The 16,000-nt window shown below is 58.6% G+C and overlaps 1 protein-coding gene across 1 annotated transcript; it reads right to left on the bottom strand.

The window, feature by feature from the left end:
• Positions 1-143: 143 nt before the first annotated feature.
• On the bottom strand, positions 144-15,628 carry Sin3A (SIN3 transcription regulator family member A). Its single transcript, XM_037235984.1, has 19 exons — positions 15,438-15,628; positions 15,079-15,195; positions 14,484-14,734; positions 13,956-14,079; positions 10,646-10,878; positions 10,117-10,396; positions 9,323-9,556; positions 8,705-8,929; positions 7,109-7,231; positions 6,697-6,823; positions 6,171-6,385; positions 5,461-5,739; positions 4,826-5,219; positions 4,138-4,488; positions 3,597-3,790; positions 2,747-2,911; positions 1,951-2,225; positions 1,434-1,635; positions 144-1,017 (listed from the first exon to the last, which is right to left on the bottom strand). The coding sequence occupies exons 1-19, from the start codon at positions 15,579-15,581 to the stop codon at positions 748-750; spliced, it is 4,203 nt and encodes a 1,400-aa protein (XP_037091879.1). The 5' UTR covers positions 15,582-15,628; the 3' UTR covers positions 144-747.
• Positions 15,629-16,000: the final 372 nt, after the last annotated feature.

The following is a 16,000-nucleotide window of genomic DNA, read 5'->3' as shown; positions in this document are numbered from 1 at the left end:
ACTGACAAACTGGCACTTCTTCCGTCTGGTGTCGCTCTGAGGGACCGAGCACACCTCCATGCGTTACCCGTCGTCTCGATATCCCCGGGCCCACGTGCGGGTGACATGGGTGCCGGATACTGGACACCGGACACACAGATAACTGCCTGGCCGCCAGCGATGTATTCTATATCTAAGTTCAAGACAAGTGAGCACTTACACTTAAAGACAGTACAATAAGACAGAATACTTGAATCGTCAGAGGCAATGGGCGGTCAATACACGACCAAACACGGTACAAACATCATTTATAAATTATCGCGGCGCCGCGAGGCGGGCCGGACGGCTTTGTACGTGCGGCGCCGGCCGTGGTCAGCCAATCACAGCCGGCCTGCTGTTTGTCTCCGCGCCGCCATCCGGGACGCGGTCGGCCCGTCCAAATGCGTCACGGTTCAAGTATTCCTCCAACACACAAACACTAGGCCAGGGTGCAGCCGGGGAGTTCCGCCGCAGCTCGCAGCCCCCGCGCCGCCATCTCCGCACTCTGCGCGGTCGGCGGTGCGGCACCCCGACGAGCGCAGCCGCCACGCGCCGGCGCCGGCGCGCCTCTCCGATCACTGTCGTCGCCGCGTGCTGTCTGCCTGGCTGACTTAGTCCGCCGTCGGCGAGCGTCCGACAGGCACAGTTCACGTCAATAGCGCGGTGGCGGCGGAGGCCGGGACCAGCCGCCGCCCTCCGGTCGCACAAGACACCTTCGGTGGCGCGCGTTCACTTGTCAATCGCGGCAACACTGGAGGCTGGCGGGGGCGGGCCGACCTCCAGCCACTCGACCCGGTACCGGCTGTAGGGCGCGTACGGCGCCCGCTGCAGGTCGTTGTTGCGCAGCACGCTGGTACGGCTGGGCTTGATGCCGTCCAGCCGGCCCAGCAGCCAGTCGGTGCAGAGCTGCTGCTGGCGCGCCGACACGTGGTGCTCCAGCCACCGGTCGTGCCAGGCGCGGAACCGCGCGCTCAGATGGCACGACACCTGGCAGTGCGTCTGGCGGCGAGGCACGGGGGCACGGGCCAGTCAGCACCGGCAGGGGGCGGCCAATGGGGGCACGTGCGGTGCCGGGCGGCACGCTGGGGCGGGGGCGCCGTATGACCCTTACAGCACTGACCTGCTGAGTTGGGCTCTGGTGAGAGCACGGCAGCGGCTGTCACAGGAACAGAAACCACATCACGTCTCGAAGCGTCCCTCCCGACTCAATGCCACAGTTGCAAAACAGCTCAGTGAAAAGCAAAATGTCCAGGGTTCATGGACGGTACCCAAGAACGCAACAGAACAATGCTTAAAGAAAATGCAACGTTCCCTTCCAAACCCAGTAATGGAAGCCGTGGTCAGCAAGCAAGGCTAACTCGCGCTGTGCCGACTCCCGCATGGCCGGGTGTTCGCCGGCCACGCCCAGTGCTCACCCGTCGGGCCTTGGTGAGCGCGCCCCGCTTGTGCAGATAGTCCCCGCTGTCGACCACACGCATCATGCGGTAGTTGGCGGCCAGCTTGAAGTGCTCGTCGCCGTCGATGTCGAGCGGCTCCGGTTTCCGCTTGGGCTTGCGGCTGGCGTCGGGCGACGCGTCGCCGGCGTCCACGTCCATGCTTGACTCGTCATCGTTGTCCCTGGCGGCGCGAGGTCACCGTCAGCGGTACGCCCGACCAACACCGGCCGGCGCCGCTCCTTCCCGGACACGGCGACCGAGACCGGGCTAACGACTCCCGTCCCCGGCCCCGCAGCGAGCGGTCCGGCGCCCGACAGACCGCCCCCTGATCGGTCGCCGCCGGCCTCCGACTGAACGGGCCGCCGTCTGGCCATCGATCGGCTGTCGGTGGTCGGTCGGCGCCGCAGTATGAACAGCTACTGGCCGGACGCGGCAGGCTCATCGAGCCACTATCGACGCGGGCTCGCGCGGACGGGCGGACCCACACGCGGCTGACCTGTCGCCGGACGAGGTGGGCGTGGTGTCGTCGCGCTCGCGCTTGACGCCGACGCCCGGCGGGAAGACGAGCCGCCGCATGCGGCGCACGATGCGCGGCAGGAAGAGCGGCAGGTTCATGTTCTGCGCCTTCAGCTCGTCGTCGGTATGGTGGCTCGGCGAGGCGTACTTCTCCTGGTAGTTGGAGCGGCGCTTCTCCTCGTTGAAGCAGTCCTCAGAGTCCTCCGAGTCGGTCGTGTCCAGCAGCTCGACCGTCATGCGCGCCGCGTTTTTGAACTGGCGGCCGAGTCACGGGACGCGTCAGATAGTGAGTACACGGCGACGCTGACATGCACGGCGCGGCAGATGTAACACAGTCCGCCGGGGTGCCGGTGGTGTAGTGGGTAGCGCATTTGCGTTAACCACTGCACGTCTGGGAAATCAGAGGTACGGGGTTCGATTCTCCGCAGTGCCCGCCCTTCCTGCCAGGGTGAGACGTAGGCGACGCCATATAGCCTCAGCAGCTGAGTGCGTCGTAAAGCCCTAATGACGCAAACACACAACACAGTCCGCCGATGGCTGCTGCAGCCTCTGCGCGGATGGAAGAAACCTGTGAACGTGAGCTACAATAGGCAACGCGCGAACTGATACACTTACATCAACAAATAAGCTCCAAAGAAGTTCGGGGTACAATTCCTCCAGAACACGCTACTACCAGAAAAAAATCCAGTATTGTCCTACTTATGTCAGCGTATTTTGTGCTATGTGTAGGATAATACCAATGTCAATAATACCAATGCCAATATCAGTCTACTGACCAGGTATATTTTCATGCAGTGCTCGTTCTCTTCCGTCAGCATTTGCTCGACCCGTTTGGTGTAGGCCGTCTCACGAGCTTCGCGCTGTTCGGCGGCGACACAGGGCCCGCCGGCGCCACCGTTCGCCGATTCGAGCAGGTACTCCTTCAGAGTCATCTGAGCCACCTGTGGCGCAATACACGACACGCGTTATGGGCAGCTACTGGTGACGGAAGAGCAGCGCGCAGGAATCCAGACGTCACGGCCAGTTGGGATAACCTGAGCGCGAGACAAACAAAAGCCCAGTTATGTGCAGCTATTAGAAAAAGAGGGGAACGGTGAGAAAACAACGACGTTGCCAAGATAACAACAAACAAGTGCGTGGGCCACTGCTGCTCAGGAGGTTCGGAGTCACCATGCAGTCAAAAAGAAGTGGGCGCAAATAAGCATCGTAGTTGACCCAAAAGAAAAAAAAAACTAAATGAATCTAAATAAAGGAAGCCATATGAACACAGACGTCGCGCTACTTTGCGTGTTCAGTTTCAACTAATGTCCATTAAGGCACACACACAGATCGAACTGCAACGAAGGAGGCTAGCTTGCCACATGTATACACGAAACAGCGCGACTTCGCGTGTTGTTTCCACCAATGTCAATAAAAAAACATGTACCAAACTGCTAGTCTGCAAATACACCAGGTTGAATAAATGAAACTATGGGAGTCTGCATGCATTGCCATATACCGAACTCTGCTCGCGATTCGCCTTTGAAAGACGGCCACCGACTCGTTGCGCTGCGATACACGACAGCGGGCCACCACCAGCGCCGCAGGACCCACACCGCACCAGCCCGTCGTCCGAACAACGCTCACGGTCTCAGTAACGATGTGCTGCAGCTGGCGCACAGCGCCCGAGACGATCTTGTCCGTGGTGAAGGCATTGTACGCGTGGATGCCGAACATCTCACGGAGGGTGTCCTCAAACTGAGAAGAGTCCATGTTGTTGTCCAATACGTTTTTCACCATGTCCAGGAAGGCGGGGTAGTAATCCTCAATGTCGATCTCGTCTGAAAGAAAATCGGTGCGTTAAGGTCGGAGATCACCTGAAATGCATCTGTTCAGCCGGACACCGACCTGAAAGAAGTTAACGTCACCACAGCCGACAAAGACTGGACGCGGAACTGGTGTACGACACCACGGCAGATTCAATACTGCAATCAACGAAGCCCTGTGTGAACGAAGCGACGGCAATCAAACAAGTAGACGGGTGTTATCCACAGAAGCAGGGTGAAGCGGCAGCTGGAAGTGTTACATCCAAACCAGAACACTCTAGCCGAACCCACACACCACAAAGCAGCACCAGCCAGACCGCGAACGCCGCCGCCAACCCAGGCGCCACAGCCGCGGCACTTACTCTTGGGCTTGAGGCGGAGCGCGATGGCTGTGGACTCTGTGCGCAGCTTCTTGTTCTGCTCCTCCTCGGCTGCCATGATGACGGCGCGCTCGTAGATTTTATTGAGCCGCTCGCACAGGATGTGGTGCAGCCGCAGGAACAGATACCAGTTGCTGCTTGCCATGAAAAGCGTGTAACACTCGCCGGCGTCGTCGTCGACGGCCGGCTCACCGGGATCGGCGGCGCCCGGCGCACCGTTCAGCTTACGCTCGGGGCCGCGGCGCGCTTCGGAGCGGCGCAGCTTCTGGCTGCGCGTGCGCCGCTCTGACGGCCGCGAGGCCTCGTCGTCGTCAGACTCGTCGTCGGCGTCAGCTGGCGGCAGAGGTCAGTCTGTGGTGTCACGCACCGGTCCAACAGAACCACGCGGCGATTACAAGTCAGGCGCGGCACACACACACATACATCCAGCCGGGACGCTAACACTGGCACGCACAAACACAAACATAAACACGCGCGCACAAACACTGGCATATGTCCAGCCGGGACGACCTATTCCAGTGGTACCAGAGATTCGCACGCCTCAGGTAGCACGGCCGCGCAGTGCCGGCAGCCGTGTCCGACAGACAGGTGAGCAGATGGGCTGCCGAGCATTGTGTCCCAGAACCAGCACGCCTCAACCCGCCCCAGCCACCAGCGGGCCGCCGCTCACCCTCGTCGTCGTCGTCGCGCTCGTCGTCGCTGAGCTCCTGTTTGGGGTGATAGAACATGCCAGGCAGCGTCTGGCGCAGCAGGTGCTTGATCTTGGCCTTGTCCTCTTTCTGGATGCCCGTCTGCCGCTTCACGTGGTGGATGATGAGGTTCGCAGCGTCGTTCAGCAGGTGTTTGTTGGCGTACACGAACTCTGTGTGTGGACCGCCGCTCGACGACGGGTCACCCGCCTCCTCTAGCTGCTCGTGACGCTCGTCGAACAGCGTGTACAGCTCGTTGAGCAGTGCCTTCGAGCGCAGCATTTTCACGTCGTTCTGCTTGAAGTTGACCCCCTGCGGGTCCAGCGACTTCAAGTAATACTTCTCGTTCTGCTCCCGCCAGATCTTGTTGTAGCCCTGACGACAGGACGAAAACACATCAAGACACCCAGCTCGCGATAATGTGGACGGACTCCTCCTCCGCGGGAATACTGAGGCACAGACAGCGGGGGTCTGAGTGAGAGTTCGCTACATACCATCCCATTTGTGGCCTACAAAGTTTTTCTTATCCACCCCTTTTACCGCACCTGAATATCCGTTTCGCGCCACAATCCAGTCGTTCTGTGAGGCTCCCACTGTCTTGAACAGCTCCGCTCACCTTCTGCGCCTCGCGCCACTCGTCCTGCTTGGCCTTGAGTCGGCGCAGCACCACAGGCACGGCCACGATCGGGTTCTTCTTCAGGCCGTCGACGATGTCGGTGGCCTTATCGCCGTAGATACGGCGCACGGCGCGCTGGTGGATGGTGGGCGAGGTGCCGCCTAGACAGTCGTCCAGCCGGTAGCGCGCCGCGTCCTCTGGCGCCATCCGCGACAACTTCTTCTGCACGCCCTCCAGGATGCGGATAGTGGAGAGGTTTGTCTCCAGCACCATGTCCAGCTGCGGCGGGCAGGGGGGGGAGGGACATGATCAGGGGGTCCCGAGACGGCAGACGCCGTCCGAATCCGCATGAGCCGGTACTTTAGCTAGTATATGGTAGGGGCTCAATCCGAATAACAAGCCCTGGGTCCTTTTACTTAAGGGCATTCCAACGGACGCCATGCAGCTTCATCCGTGGCAAACACAAGGTAAGTGGTTACGCGAAACAGGCGTTCACCTGGGTGACAGGCTTCAGACAAAAATGAAAAAAAATCCTTCACGGAGCAGACTTGAGCATGGCGTTCAGTTTATCAAATTCTCCTCACCCCGTCACATAAAAACCATGAGCCCGCCCTTCACTGCGCCAGACTGACCGGCGTCACAGCGCGGACCCCTGGCCGGCTGGCCAGCGCTGGCGCCGAGTTCGCGCCGCTGCCGTCGGCGCCTCTCACCTCAAACCGCTCGTCCTCGCAGCGGTAGATGTACTCCTCGTACTGGGTCTTGCGTGACGTAACAAACGTCGAGTCCTCCGAATAGGAGGGGAACGACACCCAGGTGTCGTTGAGCACCTCGCGACAGAGCTGGGTGCGGCCCGAGCAGCGCGGCTGCGGGTACGACTTGGGCAGCGCGCAGTACGACGCGCCCAGACGCTTGCACGTGGAGTAGTCTGCCGCAGGGAGGCGGGCGGTCAGGTGGGCTGTGCCACTGACACCGTGACGCCTGACGGGACGGGAGCGGCGGCCACGCCAGCTCAGCGCTTACACAGTTCATGGGCACCGACCACGCGTGGGGCGGTAACGCCAGACCAACTCATCACTATCGGCATGTTGGAAAGACTTAATTTACTTCGCCGGCCAGATGGCTCCTTGACACCAGCTTGGGCGGTTGTCCTCGCAGACACAGGCGTTCGGCCGCGCGCCTCGTGACTGTGGGCGCGCGGTGCGTCGGCCGAGGGGAAAGGGAGGAGGCGGTACGTACCTATCTCGATGGCCTGATCACCGGAGACACGCTCCTGTTTGGCCATGCCCAGCGGGATGGGCTCCACCGTCTCGCGGCCCTCCTTGACACCCATGAAATCCTTCAGCCACTTCAGCAAGACCGGCTGCTGCGGGGGAGGGGGGGGGGGGGAGGGTCAGGACTGCGCGCCAGCTGAGCCCCGGAGCAGGGCGCCGGGGGCGGAACCGCACAACCACGCCCACATGTCGAAACAGGGACAGATGATGTAAAATGGCCGCGCAACATGGTGAGGTGGATCGACGCAGAACTCAAATTCCAACAAAGCTAGGCGGAGAGCAAACACAGGGGACTAAACAATACATAACAGCAATGAGAGCAAAGTCATGAAGCTGCAAAATAACGGAGCTAAACTTCAGGTGAAGCTGCTGCTTACTTTTCCGAGGAATGGTGACAATAACTGGATGACATCCAGCCGAGATATGATCTCCGTGTTGTACAGGGAGAGCACGCGCAAAAAGTTGTTGTAAGAATCTTGGTTTTTCAGTGTCTTCCTCACCTGCAGCAAAAATGACGTAAGTATTTGCAACGGGTGCAACTAACTACGCCGAGTTTGCAGCAATTGCAGTTCGAATTAGGACAGCACGAGCAAAGGTAAGAATGACCGCACACTTTCCAGAAAGGCTCGAGGACGAAAACAGTCACGAAACCCACCGCTACATCAATAACGTCGGCCGTAAACGCTCGCAAATAACCGCAAGCCGAAGAAGGCGTGCCAGTGGTCTATGAGCCCCACGCTTGCAGAACAGCCGGGCATGCTTTGGTGGCAGCAGGCATCAGCCCAGCCCACCGTGATGGGCGCTCGGGCCAGCCCCACAGGCGACGGCCTCGGCCTGGCTGACGGCTCGGGACCGGCCGTCGGCCACGCCCGCTCCCGGCGCGAGGGCGGACGTTCCACTCCGGCTCGCCACGGCCGCCCACCGCCTGCCACGGCCACACGCGCAGCGGACACAGGCCGCGCCGCCCGGACGGCCATCGTCTCCGGCTGCGGCCGCCACACAACGGCAGGAACGGACGCACCAGGCGACGATGGCGAAGAGCCACCCCACATGGGGCCTGGGGGCGTAGCGGACAGCTGCAAGGAACGCGCGCTGCCAGTGACAACCACCGGCCACCATTCTGTTGAAACTTTAAGGGCACGGAAGCATCAGCATCTAACTGGACTTTTGGAACATGCTTTCAACTTAAGGCTCCGTTCACACCTTGCGCACAAGCTGCAGAATCCGCCACAGCTCCTGCAGCAAGTCAGATGTTGCAGACTGGAGGTGCCGCATTTCAGTCCGCACGCCCGCAAGTCACCAGTGGTACAAACGGTACCGCTCTAGTTCTACAACGCCTGACAACTGAAGAGTCTGCTCAGGACTCTGTAGAATTCCGCCGCTGCGCACCACTTCCGAGATACTTGTATCTCCCCTTGCGGACCAGCATGCTTAAATGCGACCCCTCCAGTCGGCAACAACTGACTGCAGAACCTGCAGCGGATTCTGTAGTCAGTTGGTTAACATGAACGGGACTTAGAGTGTTGAACCAATCGGAACGCTCGCAATTTTGACAATGAAATGCCTGGACAAACAACATTTGTAGTTTCCACAAAAACCTAAGTCGTGCACAAGAATGTGTATGCGGCCGAAAAAGGCAGGCAGCTGTGGCATCAGCAGATTGTTGGACTATTTCTCGACGCACGACACCTTTGAGGGCCATTGGCGCTGGGGTCACTGGTGCTGGCTGTACCGGAGGGGCCACCACAGTCGCGTCAGGAAGCCGGGCTCCGGCACAACTGGGCACACGGTCATCGACAAACGCCTCACCGACTGATCCAAGCAGTTTCCGCAATGCCGCAAGTCTCCTTTCAGAGAAAATAGCAATACCTTGGCCAAATATCCACTGCCCGGGCCTGACCACCAGCGGTCACGCCGCTCCCGGCCGGCTGCTCCGCCCCTCACCGCTCCTCGGCCGGCCGGTACCCACTCACCTCGTCGAAGAAGGCGTACTCGTTGAGCGACGCGTACTTGCCGGCCTCGGCCAAAGTCACGTCTTTGACTACGCCGACGCCAACACGCGGCTTCTTGCTGGGCACGGACGCTACCGGCGGCGTCGGCAGAGGCCGCTTTAGCTGCTGCTTCGCCGTCGGCTGGAAGCTTGGCTTCATGGGCTTCTTCAGGCCCAGGGCGTGATCCTGATTCACAGAGCGAGAGTTCTGCCGAAGTTCACGGCGAGGTTACACATGGTTGGCGACAAGGTCGCGCACTGGGTTACGACACATTTCCAGTTGCAGCACACGGAGACAGGCTGCGCCTAGCAACAGATGCCGGGCCCGCCTCCCGTCACCGGACGCACAGTAGAGCACCAGGAGGGAGTGTCGCAAATCGGGGTGTGGAAACTAGATTTCCAAGGGAAACAGGCGGCCCGAAACTCAGCTAAGCTCCCATCGCGGAACACGGCACGGCCAGACCAGACATGCTGCAAATGAAACGGGGCAATCGGCGTGTAACTATCGCTGTAGCTTGTAAGACCGAGCGCTGGTGGGGTCCTCAGCCAGCACCTCGGCGCCGCCAGCTGTTCCGTCGGCACCGAAGCACGAGCGACTCACGTTGACGGCGGTGATAGCGTTGCCGTTGGTGGCGTCTGGTAAGAACTGCCCGAACTCGTCCATGAGGTCCTCGTGGCTCTGGAAGAGGGTGGCCACCTTGGCGTACACCTCCGTCTCGGTCAACGAAGGCCCGCTGGGCGGCAGACCATCCTTCAGGCTGCGCTGGTCCTTTTGGTACGTGTGCAGGATCTCCAGGAACTGCTTATAAACGTCCGGCTGGCCCTGGAACCGGTTCTGGCGGCAGGAGGAAGGGCCGGCGTAAGCGGGAGCGGGCCGGGCCGGGCCGGGTCAGCCGGAGCCCGTAGGAGCCACGCTGCCGCAGCGGACGGAGCCACGTTAGACAGACTGGGACCGGCTGGGTACGGGCCGGAGCCCGCAAGAGCCACGTCAGACAGACTGGGGCCGGCCAGAGCCAGCAGGAGCCACGTCAGACCAGACGAACTGGGGCCGGCCAGAGCCAGCAGGAGTCACGTCAGACGAACTGGGGCCGGCCAGCGCCAGCAGGAGCCACGTCAGACAGACTGGGGCCGTCCGCGCCAGCGGCGCCTGGCACAAGTTGAACTCCCGGTGGGACACGTCTGCAGCCCGTATCTTGGCCTTCACCGTGGAAAAAGCGCCGCCGAACTGGAGATAATACAAATGATGCAAGGCAGGCCACGGTGTATCTGAGCCCCGACCCTGGCCCGGCGACCGGCGACGTCATATGTGCACAGTTAAGGGCCGTTGCCAAAATCCCCGCCGCCTCGAGTCCCCACTGAGCGGTATGACACCGAGTCCCCACTGAGTTCTCGCACCTTGATCTTGTTGACGTAGTTAATGGCGTGGTTGAACTCGACCGGCTGGCTCTGCTGCGCGCCACCCACGCCCTGGTTGGGCATGTTGGCAGCCGCGGCCGCGGCCGCGGCTGCGGCTGCGGCGGCGGCAGCGGCGGTGGCGACGGCCGGCGCCGGCTGCGGCACCACCGGCGCCGGCGGTGGCTGGTTGTACGAGTGGTGCGAGGTGACATGGTGGCCGCCGCCGGCGCCCGACGGGCCGCCCAACGAAGACAGGATGTTGTTGGTGCCGTAGTTGCTCCTGTGCCACGAACAGGGGCCGGTCACAATACTGTTCCGCGTCACACTAACGCAGCTGCGCAACGGGCTTCGGGGCGCGCCGATACTGCAGGCCAGCTGGGCCGTGCAAAGGCAAACCCTCGCGAGCAAATAGGGCGGCTCAAACATTACACCATTGTGACAGCCTACATCTGTTCAGTACTGGTCGCCTCATTGTCAGCATTCTGCCTAATAACGCGCAACCCAAGACGCGCGCAATCGGGCCCCTCACCTGGGCGGCTGGCCGCTCGGCTGGTGGCTGGGTTTGGGGGCGGCGCCGGGCGCGCCGGCCGTCGGCTGCTGCGGCTGCGGTGGTGGCGGCTGCTGCTGCTGCTGCGGAGGCGGCGGCGGCGGCGGCGGCGGCGGGACCGGGCCCACCGTGTCCGAATACGTCTGGAAGTCGCCGGTGGGCGTCTGCACCACGGTGGTGACCTGGCCTGGCGCCGTCATCGACACCTGCAAACGCTGGGAACGGAGCCGACGGGCGCGCCGTCAGTGGTCAGCCGACGCTGGCACTGGAGGGCGGCCAGGTCAGCACACACACACACGCATATAGTGAGATACACACAGGTTCCAAGACCAACTGCTCTGTGCACAGCTGCCAGGATTACTTTTCACGCATAAGTATAACAGCCAATATAAGCCATACATTCACAACTAAGAGATATTGCAAGATGCAAAATTGTGAAAGTGGATGGGCTGCCACACATCCAAACCATGTACATTGTTCTGGGGTTGGCATTGCACACAATCGGTTTCTGTGCCCACCACAACATGCTCCAATCTAAATTCACATAAATCTATAAGGTTCAAGAGAATGACACAACATAGGAGAAACCAAAAATAATACTTATGTACTCAGAGGCTCCATGATACACAGTTGTACCAAATGGATTGGAACATCAGTCAGATAATGCTATGTGAACTTGTGGAACATGATCAAAATTCAAAATGCAGCTTGCTAGGATCTTCACAAAAGAACCCATCATCTTCTCACATGGCCTGCAAACACCACTTTGTACACCACTTGAGTGCACATGCACCAATTAGCGCACCCCAGCAGCTGTATGTACACTCTGGCTGATGTGCAGCAAAATTGAACTGAAGTAGTGAAGAAGGGAAAAGATGGTGAAATGGAGGTAAAGTCTCACACACAATTAAACCTTGAAAATACAAAAATGTAAAAAAAATTTCTAAAACCAAGTCTAAAACTAAAAACTAAGTTGTTTGATAAAATATTGTTTACCAGCAAATATAAAGCACAAAGATGATGATCCACAGACTTCTTAACCCAAACATATACACCATTTTAGCGCCATAAATGCCGCGGCCCCGAAAATGGCTCGTAGTAGACCTGCAGTTCAACTGAAACTAAACCAATTCCATCAAACTGACACAACACGTCGCTTAACTAAACATTACGTGCTCAGTGTTAATAATGTAACGAAGTTTTCAGCGTGCCAGGAACTTGAGAGGCTCATGACCATATGGTGCTGCCATCTATGGGAGCAATTCCGTTTCTCGAATCCAGCGGTCATTGCGGAGCGGAACTGGTAGAATTGACACTGTGATGACTGATAAATATTGGGGCACCTCAGCTTCCAAGAAATTGTCGCATCCAGAAGTTGCCACGCATCGGGGATAGCCATCTTCTCAAAATAAAATGCTTCACGTTTGAAACCATTGCAGCAAGCATCCGACACGGTGAAATAAGCTTATTTATGACGACTGGTGAACTTTTTAGTGGAAAAGCTTACTCTAGGCACCGCAATTTCTTTGCCGAGGAAATACGCTGCTCAATACACCATTGTATGATAACGTGATCGCACCTTACACAATACTGAACGAGCCAATTGACGGTCGTTATATCTGGAAACCGTTGGAACGAAAATGATAGATAGCCAAATTTTAACTACCCGACTATATTTTATTGGCCTTCATGGCCGCATGGCCAATGGAATGACATAACTTGAAAGACGTCATAAGTATGGATGCCTCGGCGGCCTTGAAATAAGCTGTCCACAAGTCTACACACTTTCCCGGGCGTATGGCTCGGAAACTAGAAGGGCGTAGGCCGTAACAAGGGCAGGGCTGTGAACTGCACCAAATGATCTTCAAGATGGCAATTTCAGTTCAAAACCCTATACAAATGCGTAAGGCTTCCTCTCAGCAGAATCAAAAGAAATTCTTACAAAACCCACAACACACAGTAGCGCTGCAAGCTATATCAAGCACATCATCTACGCAGTCCATGTCAGGCCAAGAGGTAGCTGTCCTCGACCGTTGTAGAAAATGGTCAAGGATGTCAGATAACTCTAATCCTGGATTACTTAGTGGACTCTTCACCACAACAGAAAATTAGTCAGGTAGTGGCTCGGAAACTAGAAGGGCGTAGGCCGTAACAAGGGCAGGGCTGTGAACTGCACCAAATGATCTTCAAGATGGCAATTTCAGTTCAAAACCCTATACAAATGCATAAGGCTTCCTCTCAGCAGAATCAAAAGAAATTCTTACAAAGTCAGGTCAGGTCAGGTAGTTCTGTCAGGTAGTTCTGTATAGCATTGTGTCAGTTAACCCGCACCTCCATCGGCAATGGAAATGGTCGAGATTTTTGGAAGACAAAGTGGCTTGTCGGACGCACGTCAGGTGTACCCATGGCAGGTCGAAAGGTGCGGTGACGGACAGGGGGCTCTTCATCCTAACCCTCGCACGTATTTATTGAATACAAGCATTTCCGACAACACAGATGTTCCATGCCCAAAAGCGACGTCACCCCGCTTCGCCATACGCACACCCGTCGTTCCAGACATTTTTCAACTGCAGTACATTCTTTTCGTCACGAGAAACAACGGACAACATGCCAGTCCACATGCATCACAGCCGAACGACAAGACGAATCAAACACAGAAGGAGATCAATGAATAGTTTGCCGACATCCAAACATGCGTCACCACGGCCAAATGACAAAACAAGAAGCATTAAAGGAAACCAACGCAGAATAGTTTCGTGTCCAACCATGCATGATCACAGCCAGATGAGAAAACGAACACACGTTTTTTACACTAGGTGCATGTGGAACCTTGGAACATCTTCAGGGGTGGGAGGAAGAGCAAAACACACAGTGCACATGGCATCAAGCTTAGCATCATGAGGCGACCTATATCTCATTTGTTGTCGAGTAAATACGCAGCATCTGAACACCTCCAGGGGTCCAACAGGCAACAGTGAAATCCATACCGCGTGTTTGTTGACATGAACACTGACATGATCAGGTTGGGCACAAGATACATCTCCAAGACAGAAATGATTTCGTGATTTGAAGATGGCATTTATGTTTTTCATCCAAACAGCAACATGTTCCCAATATTATGCAAGACCTGACACCTAGCAGGCAGCTACTTCATTACTGACCCACACCAGTGCACTCTGCGGAGATAGCATGCAAGCAGCGTTACCAAACGCGGCAGAAGCGTGGAGTCTGTTAGTGGTCAGCGTTCGGGCGAGCCCAAGCGGTTCTCCGGCGGCTCGCCGGAGTCACTCACGTCGTTGGTCGACTGGACTTCGATCTTGTAGCCGGGCGGCAGGAACGTGTTGAAGCCGACGATGAGCGCCGGGTGGCCACAAAACAGCCTGGAGACGCGCGTGATCACGCCTGGCGTGTCGATACTGCCGGTCGACGCACGCACACGCCGTTAGCGTACCATACAACCACACAAACAGCAAGAGAGCAGACACAATGAACACACATGAAGCGGGCAGGGCATGCACCATTACTTGCCGACAGGCAGACATCTTCATAGCCAGTCAAACATAGACGGGTGGACTGATAGCAGGTGCGGAACGCCATAGAGCAGGGCAGCTGGTGCATCCATTTCACCACAGGAACTTTGACAGTCGAGTCCAGGGCAGAGCAAACACAGTGCATTACTATCAACAAATGCTGCTGATGCAATAACATACAACACTGAGTGTGTCAGGCACTATGAAACGTCCGGCAAAATGTGACATTGCAGCGCTCCCTCATAGTGGCCGATCGACGGAAGCCGCGCGCGACCGGCGTCACCACTCACTTCTGAGCTTTGAACTCCTTCATGATGTCGAGGAAGTCGTTGTACACCTCCGGGTTGTTTTGGAACTTGGACTTCACCTGATCCAGGTACGAGAGCGCGTCTTCGACCTTGAGCCGCTGGTAGCTGGGCTGGGCGGCGGCCGCGTCGGCGGCGGCCTGGGCGGCGCCGGCCTGCCCGGCGGCCGACAGCGAGCCGGGCTTGGCCGCGCTCACCGCACCGATCACCATGGCCGCCGCCATCGCCGACGTCGGCTGCGGCAGGGCACGGCATCAGACCGAGGACTGCTGTTGGGCTCTGAACAGAGGTACGGCCAGGGGGGGGGGGAGCGGGGGGGGGGGATGGGAGGACAGAGGACCAGGCCAGATCACGCCCACCGGCCGGCGATGCAGAGTCGTGCGGGTACCACAGGCAGACAACCCTACCGTCGAAGTCCTGCACAGGCCCTGAGTGCTGTCGCCACGACGAGTATAATCACCTGCCTTGACTGCATAATACTGCTGGTGGGAGTCAGCCGCGAAGCAGCCGAGGAAACACTACAGGGCCTACAGCCTGACACGGCAGCCGGACTCTGGGAGGTACGATCGCGACAACTCACTCTTCTGATGGCCATCGGGTGTGTCTGCGGCAGGTGGACACTGGCGCTGCTGGCGTTCGACAGCGTGTGCAGAGAGCTGGTTACAGACACTGTCACACTCGTCCCCACGTGTGAGCTCTGAAACAGATGTGCGACACATGCATACAAAACACATTGGGAATCACTCGCCTTCGCGACGGATTCAGCAACTCCACATGCCTTCCTATTCAACCTGTGCATGAGAACACAATGCCGATTGTCACGCTGTCCTAAAACGATATTTACACAGAGACATGTGCTTTACCAACTAAAACCAGAGTGCAGAAGTCCCCATACTACAGAGCGAGAGGGGAGGCCCAGCTGACGTCGCCGGCGCTAACCTGCGCGGCGGACGAGAGCGGCGTGGCGCCGGCTCCCGAGTACACCACCGTCGCGCCGTCCGGTTTCACCGACAGGTTCTCGCCGTAGGTGACGTGACCGGCGCCAAGCGGTGCCTGCTGGTACGTCATGAGCCCGTGCACCATATGAGAGGCGAGCGGCGCCTGCGGCAGCGGCGGCGGCCCAGCCGGCAGCGGCGCCGGACCTCCGGCCGACGGTGCGATCGGCGATATGCCGCGCGGTGGCGGACCGGCCTGCGGCGCCGCGGCGACGGCGGCGGCGGCAGTGGCGGCGGCGACAGGCGCGGCGCTGAGCGCAGCCGGCTGCGGCGCCAGCCGGGCGGCCGTCGGCTGTGCAGCCATGCTGGGCGAGGAGAAGACGGGCGGCTCGGCGGGCGGGCGGCGCGCCGGGGGCACCACGCAGACGACGGCGGCCGCCGCCGCGGACGGCGGCGCACTCTCACTGCTCACCGGCGGCTCCTGGCGCTTCATCACATCACCGCCCGGGCGCGGCCACTGTCGCACAACACGCACATCAGCACCGGTCTGCACACGTCCAGCACCAG

This window comes from Pollicipes pollicipes, unplaced genomic scaffold (assembly GCF_011947565.3).
Source record: "Pollicipes pollicipes isolate AB1234 unplaced genomic scaffold, Ppol_2.1 Scaffold_7261;HRSCAF=8764_pilon_pilon_pilon, whole genome shotgun sequence".
NCBI lineage: Eukaryota > Metazoa > Arthropoda > Thecostraca > Pollicipedomorpha > Pollicipedidae > Pollicipes > Pollicipes pollicipes.
Note: the sequence above shows the minus strand (reverse complement) of the source record. Positions and strands in the feature narration are given on the sequence as shown.

What these genes read in the sequence shown, in the direction of transcription:
- Sin3A (XM_037235984.1), bottom strand. Translation starts at nt 15,581, where the DNA reads ATGGTGCACGGGCTCATGACGTACCAGCAGGCACCGCTTGGCGCCGGT. An exon ending in AAGTCCAGTCGACCAACGAC is followed by an intron (nt 10,879 to 13,955) that starts GTGAGTGACTCC and finishes CTCCGTTCCCAG; the next exon opens with CGTTTGCAGGTGTCGATGAC. An exon ending in ACTGCATGAAAATATACCTG is followed by an intron (nt 2,226 to 2,746) that starts GTCAGTAGACTG and finishes CTCGGCCGCCAG; the next exon opens with TTCAAAAACGCGGCGCGCAT.